General features: G+C 49.9%; 1 protein-coding gene across 1 annotated transcript in view; it reads right to left on the bottom strand.

The window, feature by feature from the left end:
* Positions 1–22,939, bottom strand: part of GTPBP2 (GTP binding protein 2) — a 180,224-nt gene that overhangs the window by 110,752 nt on the left and 46,533 nt on the right. Inside the window, exon 2 of the mRNA XM_086926028.1 lies at positions 8,084–8,110. Within this exon, the coding sequence (XP_086782154.1) occupies positions 8,084–8,110 (27 nt within the window). The remainder of the gene's footprint in view (positions 1–8,083; positions 8,111–22,939) is intronic.

The following is a 22,939-nucleotide window of genomic DNA, read 5'->3' as shown; positions in this document are numbered from 1 at the left end:
GTGCTATGGACAGAATTGGTTCCTCAGAGTCTGGAGAGGTGCCCTTAAGCCTAAGGCAGTGGATAGAGCACGCATGAAGATTGTCTTGGAAGTTTCTAGGTTTTGCAGGGGGTTAGGTTTTAGCAGGGTTGTACATGGTGACATTCGTTTTGATTCGGTTGAGTTTTTCAGGAGCGATGGTGTTCATCTCTCTCGGATGGGGATGGATTTGTATCTGTTGGAACTCCGGGAAGTTTTGTCTCGTTGTCCGACGGTTCAGGAGTTTACAGGTTGAGATGTACAGCACTATTATTTCTATAAGGTCTGTTTTCGGGGGGCAGAAAGTGGGAGGGCAGTATCCTCCCCTCCCGCTTCCTGGGTGGCGGGTGTCAATGGTGTTTTTTGCCAGGATTGGCAGGATTGTGGTGCTTCGTTGGTTTGGTTGGGTCGTTGTCGGGGTGAGTTGGGCAGGCTGATTTGTTGGGGTGATTCCTGTGGTTGGGGGGAATAACGTTGGTTGAGGGGCAGGCCGGGGATTTTGGTTATTAGTATGGAGGATGTGTTCTGTTTAATTGATTATGCTGGAATTTGCATTGTTGGTATTGTATAATGTTGTAATGTATGGGTGGGGGCGGGGTCAATGACGTGTTAGGGGTGGGGGAGGGGTCTGGGGGTTGAGGTAAAAGTTTATTTAGTGAGGTATCGTTTTGTAAGGCGTTTGCCGAGGTTTGTATTTGTTAATGGGCACCTGTTTCAACAAAGCGGCCTTTTTCACACAGTTCTTGCTTGGTGGTCTGCTTTCCCGCCACCCCCCCCCCCCTCCCCCTCCCAAGGCCTCCTAAGGCGGGAGGTGGACCCTGCTTTTACCACACTACAAAACCAGAGCCTTCTACCTGGCCATAATCTCTTTGAGAAAAAAAAAAAGCATAAAACATAGTCCTTCGTACAGTGCTAACCCCCTTACAATGCACCCACTTGGAATCGGACACTGGTAAAATGACATAAAATTAATAAATGCTTAAAAAGAAGTCACGTCATGGGTACTGCCATGCGGTGCCAACGCCCGGGCCTTTCTTTGTCAAGGGTACCGAGTGATGTAATGGCCACCGTGGCATGGAAGTAGTAATCAATAGTAGTGTGTAAGCCTACAATACAACCGCTTCCAACCTCCTGTGTCGAGACGTCCGGACACAACGTTCCACAGCAAGAACCACACCCGCTGGTGTCCGCACATCTACACACCCTTTGTTTGTAGGCATAAATCATTCTCAAACAGGGAAAGCAGATCATCGGCGCGAGCCTAGGACCGTCCTCAAGGAACGGGAACAGAATGGGGGAGGGCGGTACCTCCCAGTCTTAGCTCCTCCAGGCTCTCTGTCCTACCTCCCACAGGCTTAGCTCCTCCAGGCTCCCTGTCCTACCTCCCACAGGCTTAGCTGCTCCAGGCTCCCTGTCCTACCTCCCACAAGCTTAGCTCCTCCAGGCTCCCTGTCCTACCTCCCAAAGGCTTAGCTCCTCCAGGCTCTCTGTCCTACCTCCCACAGGCTTAGCTGCTCCAGGCTCCCTGTCCTACCTCCCACAGGCTTAGCTCCTCCAGGCTCCCTGTCCTACCTCCCACAGGCTTAGCTCCTCCAGGCTCCCTGTCCTACCTCCCACAGGCTTAGCTCCTCCAGGCTCCCTGTCCTACCTCCCACAGGCTTAGCTCCTCCAGGCTCCCTGTCCTACCTCCCACAGGCTTAGCTCCTCCAGGCTCCCTGTCCTACCTCCCACAGGCTTAGCTCCTCCAGGCTCCCTGACCTACCTCCCACAGGCTTAGCGACTCCAGGCTCCCTGACCTACCTCCCACAGGCTTAGCGACTCCAGGCTCCCTGTCCTACATCCCACAGGCGTAGCTCCTCCAGGCTCCCTGTCCTACCTCCCACAGGCTTAGCTCCTCCAGGCTCCCTGACCTACCTCCCACAGGCTTAGCGACTCCAGGCTCCCTGACCTACCTCCCACAGGCTTAGCGACTCCAGGCTCCCTGTCCTACATCCCACAGGCTTAGCTCCTCCAGGCTCCCTGTCCTACCTCCCACAGGCTTAGCTCCTCCAGGCTCCCTGTCCTACCTCCCACAGGCTTAGTTCCTCCAGGCTCTCTGTCCTACCTCTCACAGGTCTCTCCACCTCCCAACAGCCACTCTTCAACAAGGCTGTAGAGTCACTTTGAAAAATGATTCACACCATCATACAACATTTCAGAGACCTACCTATACACTAAAAGAATCATTTAGTAATACATAAAGTACTTCAAGCTTGGTAAAGTAAACCACAGGTTGAGAGTTGAGACCGACTTAGCGCAGTGTGGCTGGTTCATACGTTGTAGGCAGCACGTTTCAAACATGTAAATACTTGAAAAATGAAGTCTTGGGAATTCAGGGAAAAATAATGGTCAATAACTAGGAATATGCATTCAAGCTCTTCTTGGCTACAGTACTAACAGCAACCAGTGCCTCAGGCCAGTATTAAGGGTGTCTCTGCCTCCTAGTACTTACTGGGCAGGTACTGAGGTGGATTAAAGGTGGAGGCGGTTCTGGCACCAACAGCAGCGGGTGCTTTACACCGGTACTGAGGTGTGTGCATCTGCATATCTCCATGTCCTAGTACTGTAAGCAGCCTATGCTGCAGGCCAGTACAGGGGTAGATTAGAGCGGCGTAGTTCCAGTACTGAAACCAGCCCGTGTTGTGGGTCAGTACTGAGGTGGAATAGAGCTGTGTTGTTGCAGTACAGACAGCAGCCGGTGCTGCAGGTCAGTACTGAAGTGGACAAAAGATCTGAACTGTAGAGCTGTACGCAAGTCCAGTACTGAAGGCACAGGGGACGGACGCGCCTCCGCTGTGCGGGTTTTACATCAGAGGCCGAGGAGTACACATGAATACTTGTCTTCAGAAAGTCAGGTGGCGAGGATCAAATGAAATGGTGGGGGTCCGAATTTAATTGGTGGAGGAGGGTGGAACAATAGCAAAAAGAAACAAAATGTTTGTGTGAGTAGAACCAGGCTGGTGTATGCCATGCGCCACCCGCCTGCACCAGAATGCTTGCGCAAACCCGAGCATACAGCTCTGGATGGGAGGGTGAAGATGATGGGAGTTTCTTGCAGTGTCTTCAGTGGGTCAAAAAATGTGTTCAGTATATACACGCTCATCCAATCCTTGGCCTCTCTGCACAGTGCAGCCACTAACAAAGCCAATAGTCCAGGCTGGCTTCAGGTGTTCAGTCAGTTAATCAATCAATCAGGATTTGTATAGTGCAGCTAATCATCCATGAGGGTATCCAGGCGCAGGGAGTGCTGCTGTAGGGGCTCAGTTGACCAGCCAGGTCTGGAGTCCTTTTCTTAATTTCAGCAGGGAGAACAAGGACCAGAGGTGAAGAAGGAGCTTGTTCCAGGACTTCGCTGCGAGTTAGGAGAAGCTGCAACCCAGACAGTTGCTGCGGCGGATGCGGGCGAGGCAGGTGGAGCACAGGTGTCTGGGGGAAGGTCAAGTTCAGCCAGTAGTTGATGTAAGCTGGTCCCCGGCTGCGGAGGGCCTTGAAGGTATGGCTTAACCAGCTGAACTGGCCTCTTTTCTGAACAGGAAGCCAGTGGAGCTTCTTGAGGTGGGGGTGATGTGTGTCCACTTGGGGAGGAAGGGATTTCCGGGTTCTTCCGGTGAGGGAGTCTCCTTGAATTCCAATGTTGTGAAGCCTTTTCATCAGGGCAGGGTGCGACACTGGGTCGAACGCTGCTGAGGGGTAGAGGAGGATCAGGGATGCAACTTTTCCTTGGCCCAGGAGGCATCGGATGTAGTCTGTGCCAGCAAGCAGGGCGGTTTCAGACCCCAATGAAGAAGAGTCCAGGAGATTATGGTTCTCCAGGTGTTCTATGAGTTGGTGGCTGCCTGATGGCCTTCTTGAGGACTTTGGCCGGAAAGGGCAGCAGAGAGATCGGGCGGTAGTTCTCTGGTTCACTGGGGGTCGGCAGAGGGTTTCATAATGGTGTGTTACTGTATCTGGATGCAATAACAAATCTCAGGGAGACACCAAAATCCAGGTCGGACGGGGGTGACACTTTGGGAATCACAGACTTTAGTTTGGGTGTTTAAGCCACACCTATATCTATGTAAGCCACGCCCCTTTTAGAGGCACCCTCAGATGCCCCCCTGCACACACTCACTCAAGGCCCTGCTAAGAGCTATCCTGAGGGAGCGCGCTACCGCCCCTCGAGCGCCGCCATTATTACGCTCAAGAGGCCGGGTCATCACTACAGGAGAAGGCAGGTGAGGGGGCAGTACCAGGGAGGAGAAAGATGACGTTTCAAGGCTCGGTGCAGCTATAAAAGTCCACCCTTCAAGAGAAGCAGGTGCTCGAAGAGTGACCAGAGAGGGACATTCTGGAGTGAGATAGCCTGCTTAGCATCGACCCTGGAGCTGCGCCCCCACCCACGGTGGAGGGGGGCGGGGTTGGGTGGCGAGGCCTCCCACAGGCCTCCAAGGTCTTTCACCCACAAAGGGCTCTGTGTAAGGAGGTGTGCGGACAATAAAATATCCATTAGTCAAAGTTGCTCCAACTGAGAAGGGTACATTAGGAAGAACATTTCATAGAGAAGCCAACTATTTCATAATTCGAGCACAGACGTGTTAGTGTCCCCAGGAAGCACCTTTTCACCCAGTCAGATCATGTACGAATTTTATAGGTATTATAAAAACACATGAAGAGAACAGTGACGTACGGCTGAGGAAAATGGTCCAAAACCTAAGACTAAAGGAAGACATTTTCCATTTCAGCCTGGTGGAAGCAACAAATATAGAAAGTGCTGATATTCTGGTCTCCATTTATGGGAATTATCAAATACCTCACCAGAAAATTTTTTTAAGTTGTCTGAAAATATTTAAACACCACCTTTCAAGAGTTTTAAATCTTCCGACTTTGGCTTTCGTGAGGTAACGGGTGCAAATATCCTTTTAAATGGGACATTCAGGATTTCAGAATGGGACCGAGCCCAGAGTGTCCATCTCAGAGCGGGACCGAGCCCAGAGTGTCCATCTCAGAGCGGGACCGAGCCCAGAGTGTCCATCTCAGAGCGGGACCGAGCCCAGAGAGTCGGGGGCCGAGCCCAGAGAGTCGGGGGCCGAGCCCAGAGAGTCGGGGGCCGAGCCCAGAGAGTCGGGGGCCGAGCCCAGGGAGTCGGGGGCCGAGCCCAGGGAGTCGGGGGCCGAGCCCAGGGAGTCGGGGGCCGAGCCCAGGGAGTCGGGGGCCGAGCCCAGAGAGTCGGGGGCCGAGCCCAGAGAGTCGGGGGCCGAGCCCAGAGAGTCGGGGGCCGAGCCCAGAGAGTCGGGGGCCGAGCCCAGAGAGTCGGGGGCCGAGCCCAGAGAGTCGGGGGCCGAGCCCAGGGAGTCAGTGGCCGAGCCCAGGGAGTCAGTGGCCGAGCCCAGGGAGTCAGTGGCCGAGCCCAGGGAGTCAGTGGCCGAGCCCAGGGAGTCAGTGGCCGAGCCCAGGGAGTCAGTGGCCGAGCCCAGGGAGTCAGTGGCCGAGCCCAGGGAGTCAGTGGCCGAGCCCAGGGAGTCAGTGGCCGAGCCCAGGGAGTCAGTGGCCGAGCCCAGGGAGTCAGTGGCCGAGCCCAGGGAGTCAGTGGCCGAGCCCAGGGAGTCAGTGGCCGAGCCCAGGGAGTCAGTGGCCGAGCCCAGGGAGTCAGTGGCCGAGCCCAGAGAGTCGGTGGCCGAGCCCAGAGAGTCGGTGGCCGAGCCCAGAGAGTCGGTGGCCGAGCCCAGAGAGTCGGTGGCCGAGCCCAGAGAGTCGGTGGCCGAGCCCAGAGAGTCGGTGGCCGAGCCCAGAGAGTCGGTGGCCGAGCCCAGAGAGTCCATCTCAGAACGTGGCCGAGCCCAGAGAGTCCATCTCAGAACGTGGCCGAGCCCAGAGACTCGATCCCAGAACGTGGCAGATCCCAGAGTGTGTTTTGGGATTCGCTGCCCCATGTGGAGGTACAGGCTACCACTGTGGAATAAAGACAACTAGCGGCGGTACTGAACGTCATGGCGCCAAATAGACTGTGGGTTAATTTAGGACATGTGGTTCCTAAACAGCAATGCATGTCGCCATGGATCATTTTATGAATGGTGATGAGTGGTTCAGATTTCTGTTGGGACTGGGACTCAAGGCAGGTCTGAGTGTCATTTACATTCCGCGCCACCAGCGACAATCTGTTGGCTTTGCTAGGGCATCTAATAAACTATGGTAGACCCTCTTGGGAGAGGTTTTGTTTTGTTAACCTCAATTTTGCAGTTGCATCCAATCTGCTACTGTATTTGTACTAAGATATACTTTAGGTATGGCCTGATAGGATTGCAAGACACTGGCACACATCTAAGTAGCACCGACTGGCTTTGGGTCATTCTGTTTAGTTATTGTCGGAGTGTCATTTACATTCCGAACCACCAGTGATAGCATTCTGTACAGGACAATGGGTCAAGTCCACTGATCACATCCATATAGAAATGGGCGAGCCAACAAATTTAACAGGACGAGCCAAGAATAGGCTTGGTCATTAGAACCCGTAAACAACCGACCCCTGAAAATGTAACATATCACTAAAATATGATAAAGTCTCTTCAAAATTAGAAAAGTGTATTTCTTTACCTGGTGGAAGCCTATTCAATAACACAGCACATTACATTTCTGCACAGAGAAGTAGTTATTGAAAGAGCTGGATTTTAAACATATACTTAGAGCTATTCCCCACCCCTGGAGACAGTGCTATTAGTGAACTAAGAGGCAAGGCAGTTGTCATGTGAACACAGTATGTAATATGGTTTATTTACAACAACATTATTTTCTATTAAATCAAACACGTTTTTGCACAGCTGGTATTCTTATCTCACATGTTTGAAGGTGCTGTTAAACGTTAGTCTATAAAATAACATATTTGCCCAAGATCCCAAAGTTTTGCTAAACAGGGAAGCCGTGAATAATTCAGATTGTCTGTGTTTTTTGTACAAATCCGCCACTAAATGGGTATCTATTGGTCTCTCCTTTTCATCTCGAATGTTAACGGCCCTGGAGCTGAGCCAAAGGCAGGCATCAGGCTCAAGCTTTCAGCGACCCGCCCACTTTTACAAACATGCCTGCTGGAAAACCACTAAGCTTGGGGAAAGAGCCAGGGTATGTCATTTTGTACACTTTCCCCTTTTAGGCCTGTGGCCTAGCAGAAGGATTCCTCCTTTTTTTCTCCTCAGAGAGAGCTACACAGCCACCGCCTTGCCATAATTTTTTTTTTAATTTCAAAATATTTGTTATTGATTTTTTTACACATATAATCATCAACGCTTTGTCGTTACAGGGTGGCAGCTCAAACTGGCTGTGCTTGACGAGGATACAGTTACACAGTATATATGTAGCTTGGCTGTCCCCCTATCCACTGTCCCGCCAAGAGAATAAGAATGGGTGAGCCATCCTGGAATGGTACTGGGCATAAGGTACAATTATATAACACTTTTAAGATGGCCAACACTTTGATTTTAAAGGTCGTAGTGAAGATGCACTATACACAGACCGATTCTAGGAGAGGCACTCACAGCCATGTCCACATTTAAATTATTTTTCATTGCAAGTATATGCTCGGCACATTTAGGACCCTTTTTCTCAATCTAGGTTTACCCTTTTACATCTATCTTGCACTGACTTGTGGAGTTTGCATGTTTTACTGTGAATGGGTAAACGTAAGAATGAGTGAACGGGTGGATGAATGGAAGTCCTTGTACAAGAACGAGTGAATGAATGAATGCCTGTATGATGAGGGAGAGTACCTCAACTCACTAGTGAATGAAGAGGCAACTTAGGATAAAAGCCAGGCCTATTAGCATGGTCAATGCAGGATTCCGGAGGAGCACACAGTTACAGCTTCACTAATGAACAGGCCTGGACCCCAGTGCAGATGTGTAGCACAAAGGATACAAAGGGGCACAAAAGCCCAGTGAGATTTACGGCCAGGAGTAAGTTCCAGAGACTGAAGACCATGCTGAACACTACTGTGCATTGGGCACGAGCAGCCACAGCTGAACACACACGCGTCTGGTAGCAAACAGTGGCCTCCTACCTTGTATTCTATGTTTCCTTCTTCTGCCTGCAAAAGAAACAAAATGGAGTTTTAAAAGGTGGTATTTATTGACAACTCAATTCCAGATAGCAATGAAGAGTTCATTATTTAAGAGTCACTCAAAGAGGATGGGCGTGCTCGACATGTCAAGGAACTGTCCGCGCCCTGGCATAGTGCTGTGTCCCACCAGGCACCCTTGACATTAGGAACAACAGGTCCCCTCAGAGGGACGGGACGGGGAAAAGAATATATAAAGCAACAGGCGTCTCACAATGGTATCATTCAGAAAGAAATAACAATAATGCACTTTTGTAGATCGGAATCATGGCTATCTGTAGCAAATAATGTGTACAAACAGTGGAGACCCAAGCCATTATATGTTTTTGTATGTATTCAAATATTAACCACAGATAAACAAAGTACGTACAAAAAAAAACATATACACACACACACGCACACACACACACACACACACATCAACATAATTATAAAGTTATATAAACGACTTTGTGAGGGGAGAGTTAATCACAAAATCACCAGAAGAGTCCATTCATTAATTTAATTAGACAATTATGCATTTCCTTGTGGCTTGAAGTTTTTTTCTTTTTAAAAAAAAAAAGTCTTTGTGGCATGTACTATGGACACATTTCGACCATGTTACAAGTTCTTTATTGTTTGATTAGTTAAAATCTTACAATACTTCCATTACAAAAACATTTCAACCAGCGCAAGATTCCAAGGTCATCAGCAGATGTATTTCCAGTGCAACAAAGTTGCTCCAAGGTTTCCAGTATGAATAAAGGAGATTGAAAAACCTTTGAAATGTCAAAGGAACCAATCTGGAAATGGGTGAAAAAAAGGTGAGAAAATAAAGTCGCCAGAAATCAGGTTTGTAGATAAGGTCAAGTGTTGGGGAGCTGGCCCGGCTCTGCTCCCCGATAACATTTCACCTGGTTCCCTAGTGTAGGGTTCTTGCTTGGAGATTGCACAGTAGTAGCAATAACTGAACCCGTCTCCCAGAGGATCGATGCTGAGGGATTGACTCACCAGATCAGGAAAGTCATAACCTTGTTCGATGCCACTGAGGTCACAGGAGATCCGATGGCAGTAATGTTGCTGGATGCTGGAAAAGCATTTGATAGGGTCTCCTGGGACTATCTGTGGCATACCCTAATAAGAGCTGGGTTTAAGGGTGGTTACGTGAAAGCACTACAGACCCTGTATAAGGAACCGGTCGCAGCCTTAAGAGTAAATGGGGGCATTACGGGACAACTTATGATCAAGAGAGGTACACGGCAGGGATGTCCATGCTCTCCGCTGTTATTTGCCATGTATATGGATCCACTAATTCGTAGGATAGAATCATGTCCAGAAATCATCCCGTTACATACATCTATGGGACCTTGTAAGATACTTGCCTACGCTGATGATGTGGCGGTGATAACACCAAGCCCCACGGAAGCGACCGAGCTGGTAGAGGCGGAGGACCAAAGATTTGGGCAAGTCTCGGGCTATGCCCTGAATGCTTCAAAAACCCAGATTATTAAAAACTCAGTGACTTTTTGTGATGATAATCGAGTGGTTCAGGCAGGGATGTATTTAGGAATCAATATTTCAGCAGACTTAAATATTTTGGTAGAAAAAAATATTGCTCCAATAGTAGATCAAGTAAAGAAAGACCTGGACCGATATGAGAATCTCCACCTGTCGCTAGTAGGACGAGTTAATATTATTAAAATGCTGGTCTTGCCAAAATTTTTGTATATTTTTAGGGCAATACCACTCTTAGTCGATAACAAATGGTTCAAAATTTGTGGACAGATGATTAATCGTTTTATTTGGGCTAAAGGCAAGACACGGAGGGCATTGAGGTATATGTCGCTCCCGCGGGAAAGAGGGGGCTGGTCACTACCGGATTTAAAGTTGTATTATTGGGCTGCAGCGCTGCAAGGCATGGTAGGACTGATTGGAGGGGCTGAGGTGGATGGTTGGGACAAGATTGGCTCGCTCGCTATCTATGGTTTGGTTTTGGGTATAAACGCTGAAAATGTATTTTTGAGATTCACGGAGGAAAGCTACTTCAAAAGAACACAATTTAAGACAGTAATGGCTGCTTATAATATATGGAAAGGATTCTCCAAAAAGGTTGGAATTGGGAAGTACAATGCATATACTAGATTTAAAAACAACCCTTCTCTATCTAGTGCGGTTTTCTCAGGAGCTGTATATCAAGAATGGGAGAGGCGGGGATAAGAAAGATCGGAGATATGTTGGGCGGTTATGGTATATTACAATTTACAGAATTGCAAAATAAGTATACCTTGAACACAAAACATTTCTTCAAATAAGAAGTTGTATATTGAATAAAAAAGGGGGATCATTGGGCTTTAAAAGAACTATAATGATGGACCTTATAGAAGATGGCTCTGATTGTACTATAAAGAGATTTTATTCAGAAATGACAAAACTAAGAAAGATGATCTGGAGAAATGGATAATAAATGGTCTGTAGATTTAGATATAGCTAGGGATATCTTTACTGAGTCACTAGAAATGGGAAGTAAAATGTTGTGTTCATCGTCTCTTCAGGCCCAACATTATAAGATTTTATATCATTTATATTACACACCTGGGAAAATTGCTCAATGGGGGGGGGGGTCTATCCGGAACTACTTGTTTTAGGTGTGGCAGTATGGAGGCGGACCTGATACACATCTTCTCGGTCTGCCCACACCTAGATAAGTTGAAACAGGACATTGGGAATTTTTTACAGAATGCACTATCAACAACAATAGAGCTAACCCCAGCTGTTATGTTATTGGGGGTCAGCCTTGATGGACACTCAAATTGTAAATACTTCATATTTGTAGCAATGGCGATTCTTAGATTGCTAGTGGCCTCGGCTTGGCTTGACCCAAATCCTCCTACTTACCATCAATGGTTGGGTAAAGTATTATCAGCACAAAAATTGGAAACCGCTATCTACGCTAGGAAGGGAAAAAAGGGTAAGAAATTGGGTATGCAAATCTGGGGTCCTTTTATTCGGTGGAAGTTAGGAACCGAATGTTGAAAGATGAAGAATTTGTTTTACTGAATATTTGAGTATATGAATATGCATGTACGATCTCGTGTTCTATCGTTTTGTATTCTGTATATAGGAATTTGTGTTCTATGATTTTGTGCTTTATTGTGCCCTGCTCATGTTATAAAGAAAAAAGGGGAAAAACTCCTTCAATAAAAATATTCAAAAAAAATGAAATGTCAAAGGAACCAATCTGGAAAAGGGTGAAAAAAAGGTGAGAAAAAAAAGTCACCGGGAGCCAGAAATCAGGTTTGTAGATAAGGTCAAGTGTTGGGGAGCTGGCCCGGCTCTGCTCCCCGATAACATTTCACCTGGTTCCCTAGTGTAGGGTTCTTGCTTGGAGATTGCACAGTAGTAGCAATAACTGAACCCGTCTCCCAGAGCATCGATGCGGAGGGATTGAGGTCTGGCCGTAATTCCCAATCTGTAATCCTCCACTCGTCACCAGAATCTACCGAAGTTAGTGAAATGCACTCTTCTTAACGCTCACTTGTAAAAAAATGCAGTTGAGCTGGCTGACTTCTTAGAAAACTAATATGGGCTGTGCCTTCATTACAGAGGCATGGGCGGATGCTGGCTCTGGCCCTGATCTGGTCATTGCTAACCCTCCTCACTATTCCCTAATCCGGTTAGATCGGATAGGCAAGAGAGGTGGTGGGCTAGCGATTGTTTTTAAAGACCAGTAAAATGTAAGATTCGACCCCCTGCCTCACTCCGCTTAGGAAGCAATGGTTTTTAAAATAGCCCTTTCGAACCATTATTCCTTTAATGGTGCTCTCATTTACAGACCCCCCTAGCCCCAGAAATATTTTTCTAAACATGAAAAACCCTTCCTGGGATATCAAAGCAAACAAATCCTATTTCACCATTCTTGAGGATTTTAACTTCCACTTGGAGAGCAAAGAGGACCAGGATACCTTCGACCTCATCTCCTTACTATCTCATTCAGGCCTGGCGCAACTAATTCAGGATCCAAGACACGTCGGGGTCATACGCTCAATGGTATTTTCTCAGATTGTCCTTTAATTCAGATCACTTCTTCCTTGAGCGCTCATGTGGTCAGGCCACAGGGTAATGATGTTCTAACTCAATATATTGCACGATAGCGGTGAAAAGCCTCAGGCTTCGAACATCTGTAGTCATCAACCCTGGTATAAAACAAAGGCAGACCAGTTTGTTTTTTCCTGAACAAGATCACAATTACAAGAATCATCTGATCTAGCAACACCCTCAGAAGTTTACCACAGTTGGATTAGGTCATCCATCAAGAGTCTGGCTCCTGCTAAATGTGGAAACAAAAAAACCCATCACACCTTGCTTTGACGAAGAGCTTAGACTCTCGAATCAATCATGTAGGAGATTAGAGAAGAAATGGAGGGTCCACTACAATGTAAAGGCCAAAGCCACTTATAAAAGCAGCAATGCAATTACATAAAAAAACTCCTGAATGAAGCAAAGTCCAGCTATTTCATTAAAAACATTAACTCAGCCATTAATACCCCCAAGAGCTTTTTTCCACCGAGGTCAAACTGAGCAATCTCCCTCAGGCCACAGATTTCAATATAGATACTTCGTTATGCAATACACTTGCTGTCTTGTTTAATGATAAAGCAGACTCTTTTTAACCTATTTTCTGAAAACCAAAGCTCTGATGACGTTTGCAGAACTAACAACCTACAGTCGAAGATATATGATGCCCCCCCTCACCCCCCAATAGCGACTAACTAGAGAGACAACCAATTTTCTCCTGATTCGTGTCTTAAAAGTAAAAAACTTGGGAGTCCAATTCGATGAGAAACTTTCATTTATGGGACATGCTAATGCGATCACCTCCTCATGCTGTTTCCTGTTCAAGTCAGTCAGGAAAGTTTTTCCCTTAATCCCTCTAGATCCGCGTAAAGCAGTTATCCCTGCTCCTGTTTCCTCAAAAATTGATTATTGCAACGGGCTGTGTATTACCGCCCACAAGAAAGCACTGCATAAGCTCCAGATGGTCCAAAATGTTGCTGCTAGACTACTTCTTGGGGTACCAAAACCTCAGTCTGTCTCCCAATCTCTTGTCTTCCCTCAACTGGCTTCCGGTGGAAAAGTGGGTGAATTTAAAATCCCTCTGTAAAGCCCTTAAGGCCCTTCGTCTTGAGGGTCCAGAATCTATTAGCCAGCTTTTTCAATGGTACACCCCAAACAAAACATGAAGGTCATCCTCTCTGGCTCATCTGGTTGTACCAATAGTCAGGAAAGCCGCTTGGGGTGGCAGGAGTTTTGCAGTGGCTACTGCCACATTTTGAAACTCAATGCCCATCAAACTAAAACGTATCAACAACCTACTTGCCTTTCACAAGGCTCTCAAAACATGGTTGTTCAACAATTAATTAGGGCTTCTTTCATGTCTGTTTTCACCAGCTCCTTCACCCTTATGTTTGGCTAAACTACTCTCTTTACTCTCTGTATCTGCCATAAGGTCCTAGCGCCTACCACCCACGGGTAGTGGTGAGGTTTAAGAATTACAATTTCATTTCATTACACATCAACAAAGTACAAAGGGCTGCTGCTGTTCAGGCAGTATATACAGAGAAAGAGCATGGCATCAACAGCTGTATGTTGTGCTCGAGTTCTACTGGTCTGTAGCAATCTAGCGGTTTAGCAACCTATACAACTTTTGCACTGCGGCATCTGGATCAATTCAAAGCAACCACAAAGGATTCCCTCAGGATCTGGTTTGTTATCAGCCACAAAAAGAAAGGACAGTGCATTGCCTTAAATTGCAACAAACTGCTAGCTATCAAGTCCTGTGACAAACAGGAGTACAGGAGCGGTCACAAACACTATCCTCATCACAGTTTGGGGTCAGTCGGCAGAAGTGCATAAGCCCTGCTGTAGCCTTCATAACAACAAGAACATGAGTGAGGCCCAGAACACTGGACAGTCGATTCAACAACACAGTCCTACTTGGAAACACAGTACTTGATACAAGAAGTTGCCAGAGCATCTGATCCATTTGTCAGTGCACAATACATATTCGGTCTATCGTCAGACTACGACTGAAAGGCTAATATCCTTCCTCGGCTGGGTTGACCATTCTCATCACGCTCAATGCGTAGAAGCAGAAGGGGTCACTTCATCTATTGGACGATGCTGAAAGGATGAAGGGCAGACTTTGCTGACTGCATGCCTGTCACAGAAAAGGAGTCTGCCATTTCAAACATGTAGATTTTGTACTCAAAGAAGCAGGAGATTCTGTACCGCTGCCCTCAGTGACTATTTAAGGCAGGCCTGTGGTGCCCGATGAGCTTCAGGTCGTATCGCACAAAGCTGAAGTTCTAGGAAATTGACTGAAGTGAAGTGGACAGTTTGAGACTTTAATGGGAAGTGCATGGATGCGTACCTTCCATGAACCATTACGAGACCCGCCTTTGCTACCTTTGAAACGATTCCATCTAAATCAGAAAATCTTAGGAATAGTTTTCATCCAAAGGATTAGCATAAACCATAACTGTTATCCATGCTAATTATATCTGAGCCACTGACTTTTACTAACCGAAATAAATGGTTCCATACAGGTCACTAGCATTGCTGGCTAGCATTGGGCTTCCTTTGGCTACGGGCGTTACTTAGAGTTTAGAGGACAGGGTCCATTAAACATGGCATATATTCTGTCCATCGTATTACAAGTATGATATAGCCCATGGCATCGTAAATATGGCAGATGGGGCATTTGCCATGTTTTGACAGTGCCCGGTCCACATAGATTTAAATGAGGCCCCAAGGAGTTCCGGAAATACTTTCTGGAGAATTTTGGGGAGCATTCAAAACGATTTCCACATCACTGTTTTAACATAAATATGCCTGCACTGTATGAGAAGTGGGTCCCAGAGATGTCCTCTGACCACCACCATTTTGGTAAACAAGGACTGGATTTTTAATGGTCACACTGCCGGCCAGGAGCCCAAACCCACCCCAAACAGGGCTCCTGCCAAGCAGAGTCAATGCACTCTAGGTGCAAGAAAGACAAGTTTTCCAAGCCTACCAGGTTGTCATCTCAAGGCATTAGTAAAAGTTCGCACACACACTGGAGGCAGAGAGATGAAAATAAACCAGGACCTTCCTCCTCCCATTGCATTCAGACAAAAGAAGATACGGTCAATATAGTCTCCTTCCTACTCAAACAGAATTCTCTCTGGGAATTGCAAGGCCCTTACCCACATCAACATGCAGCATGCTTCATCATCGGGCTTCCCACACCCCGGAACCAATAGTCCAAGGTGGGCTCTACCACTCTAGGAACACACATTCCTCCAGGCCTAACTCTGCACTCCTGCTTCCATACACACATTCCTACCTCCACGCCTAACTCTGCACTCCTGCTTCCATACACACACTCCTCCACGCCTAACTCTGCACTCCTGCTTCCATACACACATTCCTACCGCCACGCCTAACTCTGCACTCCTGCTTCCATACACACATTCCTACCGCCACGCCTAACTCTGCACTCCTGCTTCCATACACACATTCCTACCGCCACGCCTAACTCGGCACTCCTGAATCCAGACACACATTCCTCCACGCCTAACTCTGCACTCCTGATTCCAGACACACATTCCTCCACGCCTAACTCTGCACTCCTGATTCCAGACACACATTCCTCCACGCCTAACTCTGCACTCCTGATTCCAGACACACATTCCTCCACGCCTAACTCTGCACTCCTGCTTCCATACACACATTCCTACCTCCAAGCCTAACTCTGCACTCCTGCTTCCATACACACATTCCTCCACGCCTAACTCTGCACTCCTGCTTCCAGACACACATTCCTACCTCCACGCCTAACTCTGCACTCCTGCTTCCAGACACACATTCCTACCTCCACGCCTAACTCTGCACTCCTGCTTCCATACACACATTCCTCCAGACCTAACTCTGCACTCCTGCTTCCATACACACATTCCTCCAGGCCTAACTCTGCACTCCTGATTCCAGACACACATTCCTACCTCCACGCCTAACTCTGCACTCCTGCTTCCATACACACATTCCTCCACGCCTAACTCTGCACTCCTGATTCCAGACACACATTCCTACCGCCACGCCTAACTCTGCACTACTGAATCCAGACACACATTCCTACCGCCACGCCTAACTCTGCACTCCTGATTCCAGACACACATTCCTCCACGCCTAACTCTGTACTCCTGCTTCCATACACACATTCCTACCTCCACGCCTAACTCTGCACTCCTGATTCCAGACGCACATTCCAACCGCCTCGCCTAACTCTGCACTCCTGATTCCAGACACACATTCCTCCAGGCCTGACTCTGCACTCCTGCTTCCATACACACATTCCTACCGCCACGCCTAACTCTGCACTCCTGCTTCCATACACACATTCCTACCGCCACGCCTAATTCTGCACTCCTGCTTCCATACACACATTCCTACCGCCACGCCTAACTCTGCACTCCTGCTTCCATACACACATTCCTACCTCCATGCCTAACTCTGCACTCCTGATTCCAGACACACATTCCTACCGCCTCGCCTAACTCTGCACTCCTGATTCCAGACACACATTCCTCCAGGCCTAACTCTGCACTCCTGCTTCCATACACACATTCCTACCTCCACGCCTAACTCTGCACTCCTGCTTCCATACACACATTCCTACCTCCACGCCTAACTCTGCACTCCTGCTTCCATACACACATTCCTACCGCCACGCCTAACTCTGCACTACTGAATCCAGACACACATTCCTACCGCCACGCCTAACTCTGCACTCCTGATTCCAGACACACATTCCTCCACGCCTAACTCTGTACTCCTGCTTCCATACACACATTCCTACCTCCACGCCTAACTCTGCACTCCTGATTCCAGACGCACATTCCAACCGCCTCGCCTAACTCTGCACTCCTGATTCCAGACACACATTCCTCCAGGCCTAACTCTGCACTCCTGCTTCCATACACACATTCCTACTGCCACGCCTAACTCTGCACTCATGATTCCATACACACATTCCTACCGCCACGCCTAACTCTGCACTCCTGCTTCCATACACACATTCCTACCGCCACGCCTAACTCTGCACTCCTGATTCCAGACACACATTCCTACCCCCGCCCCTAACTCTGCAATCCTGCTTCCATACACACATTCCTACCGCCACGCCTAACTCTGCACTCCTGATTCCATACACACATTTCTACCGCCACGCCTAACTCTGCACTCCTGATTCCAGACACACATTCCTACCGCCACGCCTAACTCTGCACTCCTGATTCCAGACACACATTCCTACCGCCACGCCTAACTCTGCACTCCTGATTCCAGACACACATTCCTACCGCCACGCCTAACTCTGCACTCCTGCTTCCATACACACATTCCTACCTCCACGCCTAACTCTGCACTCCTGCTTCCATACACACATTCCTACCGCCACGCCAAACTCTGCACTCCTGCTTCTATACACACATTCCTACCTCCAAGCCTAACTCTGCACTCCTGCTTCCATACACACATTCCAACCTCCAAGCCTAACTCTGCACTCCTGCTTCCATACACACATTCCTCCACGCCTAACTCTGCACTCCTGATTCCATACACACATTCCAACCTCCACGCCTAACTCTGCACTCCTGCTTCCAGACACACATTCCTACCTCCACGCCTAACTCTGCACTCCTGCTTCCATACACACTTTCCTACCGCCACGCCTAACTCTGCACTCCCGCTTCCATACACACATTTCTACCGCCACGCCTAACTCTGCACTCCTGCTTCCATACATACATTCCTACCGCCACGCCAAACTCTGCACTCCTGCTTCCAGACACACATTCCTACCTCCAAGCCAAACTCTGCACTCCTGCTTCCATACACACATTCCTACCTCCATGCCTAAATCTGCACTCCTGCTTCCATACACACATTACTACCTCCACGCCTAACTCTGCACTCCTGCTTCCATACACACTGTGCACACATTCCTACCTTCCCTGTATCTGCAGTCCTGCTTCCATACATACTGTGCACACATTCATGCCTCCCCCTCCTCTCTGCAGTCCTGCTTCCACAGATACTGTGCACACATTCCCACCTCTCCATTTCGCTCTGAACTTCTGCTTCCATACATACTGGGGATGGGTTTGCCCAGACGTGGGTCCTTGCTCACTGTGCCACTGGATTCAAATAAGCCTGACTGATGATGGGTAATACCCAGAAACCGGTCCCAGGATGCTGGTTTCCGGTCCAGTGAGGACCTGGCCTGGCAGTTCGGTCTGGACTGTTCCCATGAGGCACAGGGTCAAGACTGATTTCTATATGGCTGGGTCTAAACTAGGGTGGCATGGTGAGCAAAAGAACGATGGATTTAAACCAGATCTCTTGACTGGGGGTGAATGTATGATTTATTCAGCATTCAGTCCATCATTTGTTTACGTAACTCATTTCATACTGTGCACCTATCCTCACCTCCCCCTCCTCTCCCTGCAGTCCTGCTTCAATACATACTGTGCACCATGCTCAGCCCCTCCCCCTCCTCTCTGCAGTCCTGCTTCCATACATACTGTGCACCTATCCTCACCTCCCCCTCCTCTCCCTGCAGCCCTGCTTCCATACATACTGTGCACCCATGCTCAGCCCCTCCTCTCTGCAGTCCTGCTTTCATACATACTGTGCACCTATCCTCACCTCCCCCTCCTCTCTGCAGTCCTGCTTCCATACATACTGTGCACCTATCCTCACCTCCCCCTCCTCTCCCTGCAGCCCTGCTTCCATACATACTGTGCACCCGTGCTCAGCCCCTCCCTCTCTGCAGTCCTGCTTCCATACATACTGTGCACCCATTCTCAGCCCCCCTCCTCTCTCTGAGACTGCAGTCCTGCTTCCATACATACTGTGCACCCATTCTCAGCCCCTCCCTTCTCCCTCTGAAGTCCTGCTTCCATACATACTGTGCACCCATGCTCAGCCCCTCCCCTCTCTGCAGTCCTGCTTCCATACATACTGTGCACCCATGCTCACCCCCCTCCTCTCTGAGACTGCAGTCCTGCTTCCATACATACTGTGCACCTATCCTCACCTCCCCCTCCTCTCTCTGCAGTCCTGCTTCCATACATACTGTGCACCCATGCTCAGCCCCTCCCCCTCCTCTCTGCAGTCCTGCTTCCATACATACTGTGCACCCATGCTCACCCCCTCCTCTTTCTGCAGTCCTGCTTCCATACATACTGTGCACCCATGCTCAGCCCCCCCTCCTCTCTGCAGTCCTGCTTCCATACATACTGTGCACCCATTCTCAGCCCCTCCCTTCTCCCTCTGAAGTCCTGCTTCCATACATACTGTGCACCCATGCTCAGCCCCCCCTCCTCTCTCTGCAGTCCTGCTTCCATACATACTGTGCACCCATGCTCAGCCCCCCTCCTCTCTCTGCAGTCCTGCTTCCATACATACTGTGCACCCATTCTCAGCCCCTCCCTTCTCCCTCTGCAGTCCTGCTTCCATACATACTGTGCACCCATGCTCAGCCCCCCTCCTCCCTCTGCAGTCCTGCTTCCATGCATACTGTGCACCCATGCTCAGCCCCCCTCCTCTCTCTGCAGTCCTGCTTCCATACATACTGTGCACCCATGCTCAGCCCCTCCCTTCTCCCTCTGCAGTCCTGCTTCCATACATACTGTGCACCCATGCTCAGCCCCTCCCTCTCTGCAGTCCTGCTTCCATACATACTGTGCACCCATGCTCAGCCCCCCCTCCTCTCTCTGCAGTCCTGCTTCCATACATACTGTGCACCCATTCTCAGCCCCTCCCTTCTCCCTCTGCAGTCCTGCTTCCATACATACTGTGCATCCATGCTCAGCCCCTCCTCCCTCTGCAGTCCTGCTTCCATACATACTGTGCACCCATGCTCAGCCCCCTCCTCTCTGCAGTCCTGCTTCCATACATACTGTGCACCCATGCTCAGCCCCTCCCTTCTCCCTCTGCAGTCCTGCTTCCATACATACTGTGCACCCATGCTCAGCCCCCCTCCTCTCTCTGCAGCCCTGCTTCCATACATACTGTGCACCCATGCTCAGCCCCCCTCCTCTCTCTGCAGTCCTGCTTCCATACATACTGTGCACCCATTCTCAGCCCCTCCCTTCTCCCTCTGCAGTCCTGCTTCCATACATACTGTGCACCCATGCTCAGCCCCCCTCCTCTCTCTGCAGTCCTGCTTCCATACATACTGTGCACCCATGCTCACCCCCCTCCTCTCTCTGAGACTGCAGTCCTGCTTCCATACATACTGTGCACCCATGCTCAACCCCCCTCCTCTCTCTGCAGTCCTGCTTCCATACATACTGTGCACCCATGCTCAGCCCCTTCTCTCCTCTCTGCAGTCCTGCTTCCATACATACTGTGCACCCATGCTCAGCCCCCCTCCTCTCTCTGCAGTCCTGCTTCCATACATACTGTGCACCCATGCTCAGCCCCTCCTCCTCTCTCTGCAGTCCTGCTTCCATACATACTGTGCACCCATGCTCAGCCCCCCTCCTCTCTCTGCAGTCCTGCTTCCATACATACTGTGCACCCATGCTCAGCCCGTCCCTCTGCAGTCCTGCTTCCATACATACTGTGCACCCATGCTCAGCCCCCCTCCTCTCTCTGCAGTCCTGCTTCCATACATACTGTGCACCCATTCTCAGCCCCTCCCTTCTCCCTGTGCAGTCCTGCTTCCATACATACTGTGCACCCATGCTCAGCCCCCCTCCTCCCTCTGCAGTCCTGCTTCCATACATACTGTGCACCCATGCTCAGCCCCCCTCCTCTCTCTGCAGTCCTGCTTCCATACATACTGTGCACCCATTCTCAGCCCCTCCCTTCTCCCTCTGCAGTCCTGCTTCCATACATACTGTGCACCCATTCTCAGCCCCTCCCTTCTCCCTCTGCAGTCCTGCTTCCATACATACTGTGCACCCGTGCTCAGCCCCCCCCCTCTCTCTGCAGTCCTGCTTCCATACATACTGTGCACCTATCCTCACCTCCTGCTCCTCTCTGGAGTCCTGCTTCCATACATACTGTGCACCCATTCTCAGCCCCTCCCTTCTCCCTCTGCAGTCCTGCTTCCATACATACTGTGCACCCATGCTCAGCCCCGCCCCTCCTCTCTGCAGTCCTGCTTCCATACATACTGTGCCCCCATGCTCAGCCCCTCCTCCTCTCTCTGAGACTGCAGTCCTGCTTCCATACATACTGTGCACCCATTCTCAGCCCCTCCCTTCTCCCTCTGCAGTCCTGCTTCCATACATACTGTGCACCCATGCTCAGCCCCGCCCCTCCTCTCCTCTCTGCAGTCCTGCTTCCATACATACTGTGCATCCATTCTCAGCCCCCCTCCTCTCTCTGCAGTCCTGCTTCCATACATACTGTGCACCCATGCTCAGCCCCCCTCTCTCTGCAGTTTTGCTTCCATACATACTGTGCACCCATGCTCAGCCCCCCTCCTCTCTCTGCAGTCCTGCTTCCATACATACTGTGCACCCATGCTCAGCCCCTCCCCTCCTCTCTGCAGTCCTGCTTCCATACATACTGTGCACCCATGCTCAGCCCCCCTCTCTCTGCAGTTTTGCTTCCATACATACTGTGCACCCATGCTCAGCCCCCCTCCTCTCTGCAGTCCTGCTTCCATACATACTGTGCCCCCATGCTCAGCCCCTCCTCCTCTCTCTGCAGTCCTGCTTCCATACATACTGTGCCCCCATGCTCAGCCCCCCCTCTCTCTGCAGTCCTGCTTCCATACATACTGTGCGCCCATGCTCAGCCCCCCCCTCTCTGCAGTTTTGCTTCCATACATACTGTGCACCCATGCTCAGCCCCCCTCCTCTCTGCAGTCCTGCTTCCATACATACTGTGCCCCCATGCTCAGCCCCTCCTCCTCTCTCTGCAGTCCTGCTTCCATACATACTGTGCCCCCATGCTCAGCCCCCCCCTCTCTGCAGTCCTGCTTCCATACATACTGTGCACCCATGCTCAGCCCCCCCCTCTCTCTGCAGTTTTGCTTCCATACATACTGTGCCCCCATGCTCAGCCCCTCCTCCTCTCTGCAGTCCTGCTTCCATACATAATGTGCCCCCATGCTCAGCCCCCCCTCTCTCTGCAGTCCTGCTTCCATACATACTGTGCCCCCATGCTCAGCCCCTCCTCTCTGCAGTCCTGCTTCCATACATACTGTGCCCCCATGCTCAGCCCCCCCTCTCTGCAGTCCTGCTTCCATACATACTGTGCCCCCATGCTCAGCCCCTCCTCCTCTCTCTGCAGTCCTGCTTCCATACATACTGTGCCCCCATGCTCAGCCCCCCCTCTCTCTGCAGTCCTGCTTCCATACATACTGTGCCCCCATGCTCAGCCCCTCCTCCTCTCTCTGCAGTCCTGCTTCCATACATACTGTGCCCCCATGCTCAGCCCCCCCTCTCTCTGCAGTCCTGCTTCCGTACATACTGTGCACCCATGCTCAGCCCCCCCCTCTCTCTGCAGTTTTGCTTCCATACATACTGTGCCCCCATGCTCAGCCCCTCCTCCTCTCTCTGCAGCCCTGCTTCCATACATACTGTGCCCCCATGCTCAGCCCCTCCTCCTCTCTGCAGTCCTGCTTCCATACATACTGTGCCCCCATACTCAGCCCCCCCTCTCTCTGCAGTCCTGCTTCCATACATACTGTGCACCCATGCTCAGCCCCTCCTCCTCTCTCTGCAGTCCTGCTTCCATACATACTGTGCCCCCATACTC

Source organism: Lissotriton vulgaris, chromosome 6 (genome assembly GCF_964263255.1).
Source record: "Lissotriton vulgaris chromosome 6, aLisVul1.2, whole genome shotgun sequence".
Lineage (NCBI taxonomy): Eukaryota > Metazoa > Chordata > Amphibia > Caudata > Salamandridae > Lissotriton > Lissotriton vulgaris.
Note: the sequence above shows the minus strand (reverse complement) of the source record. Positions and strands in the feature narration are given on the sequence as shown.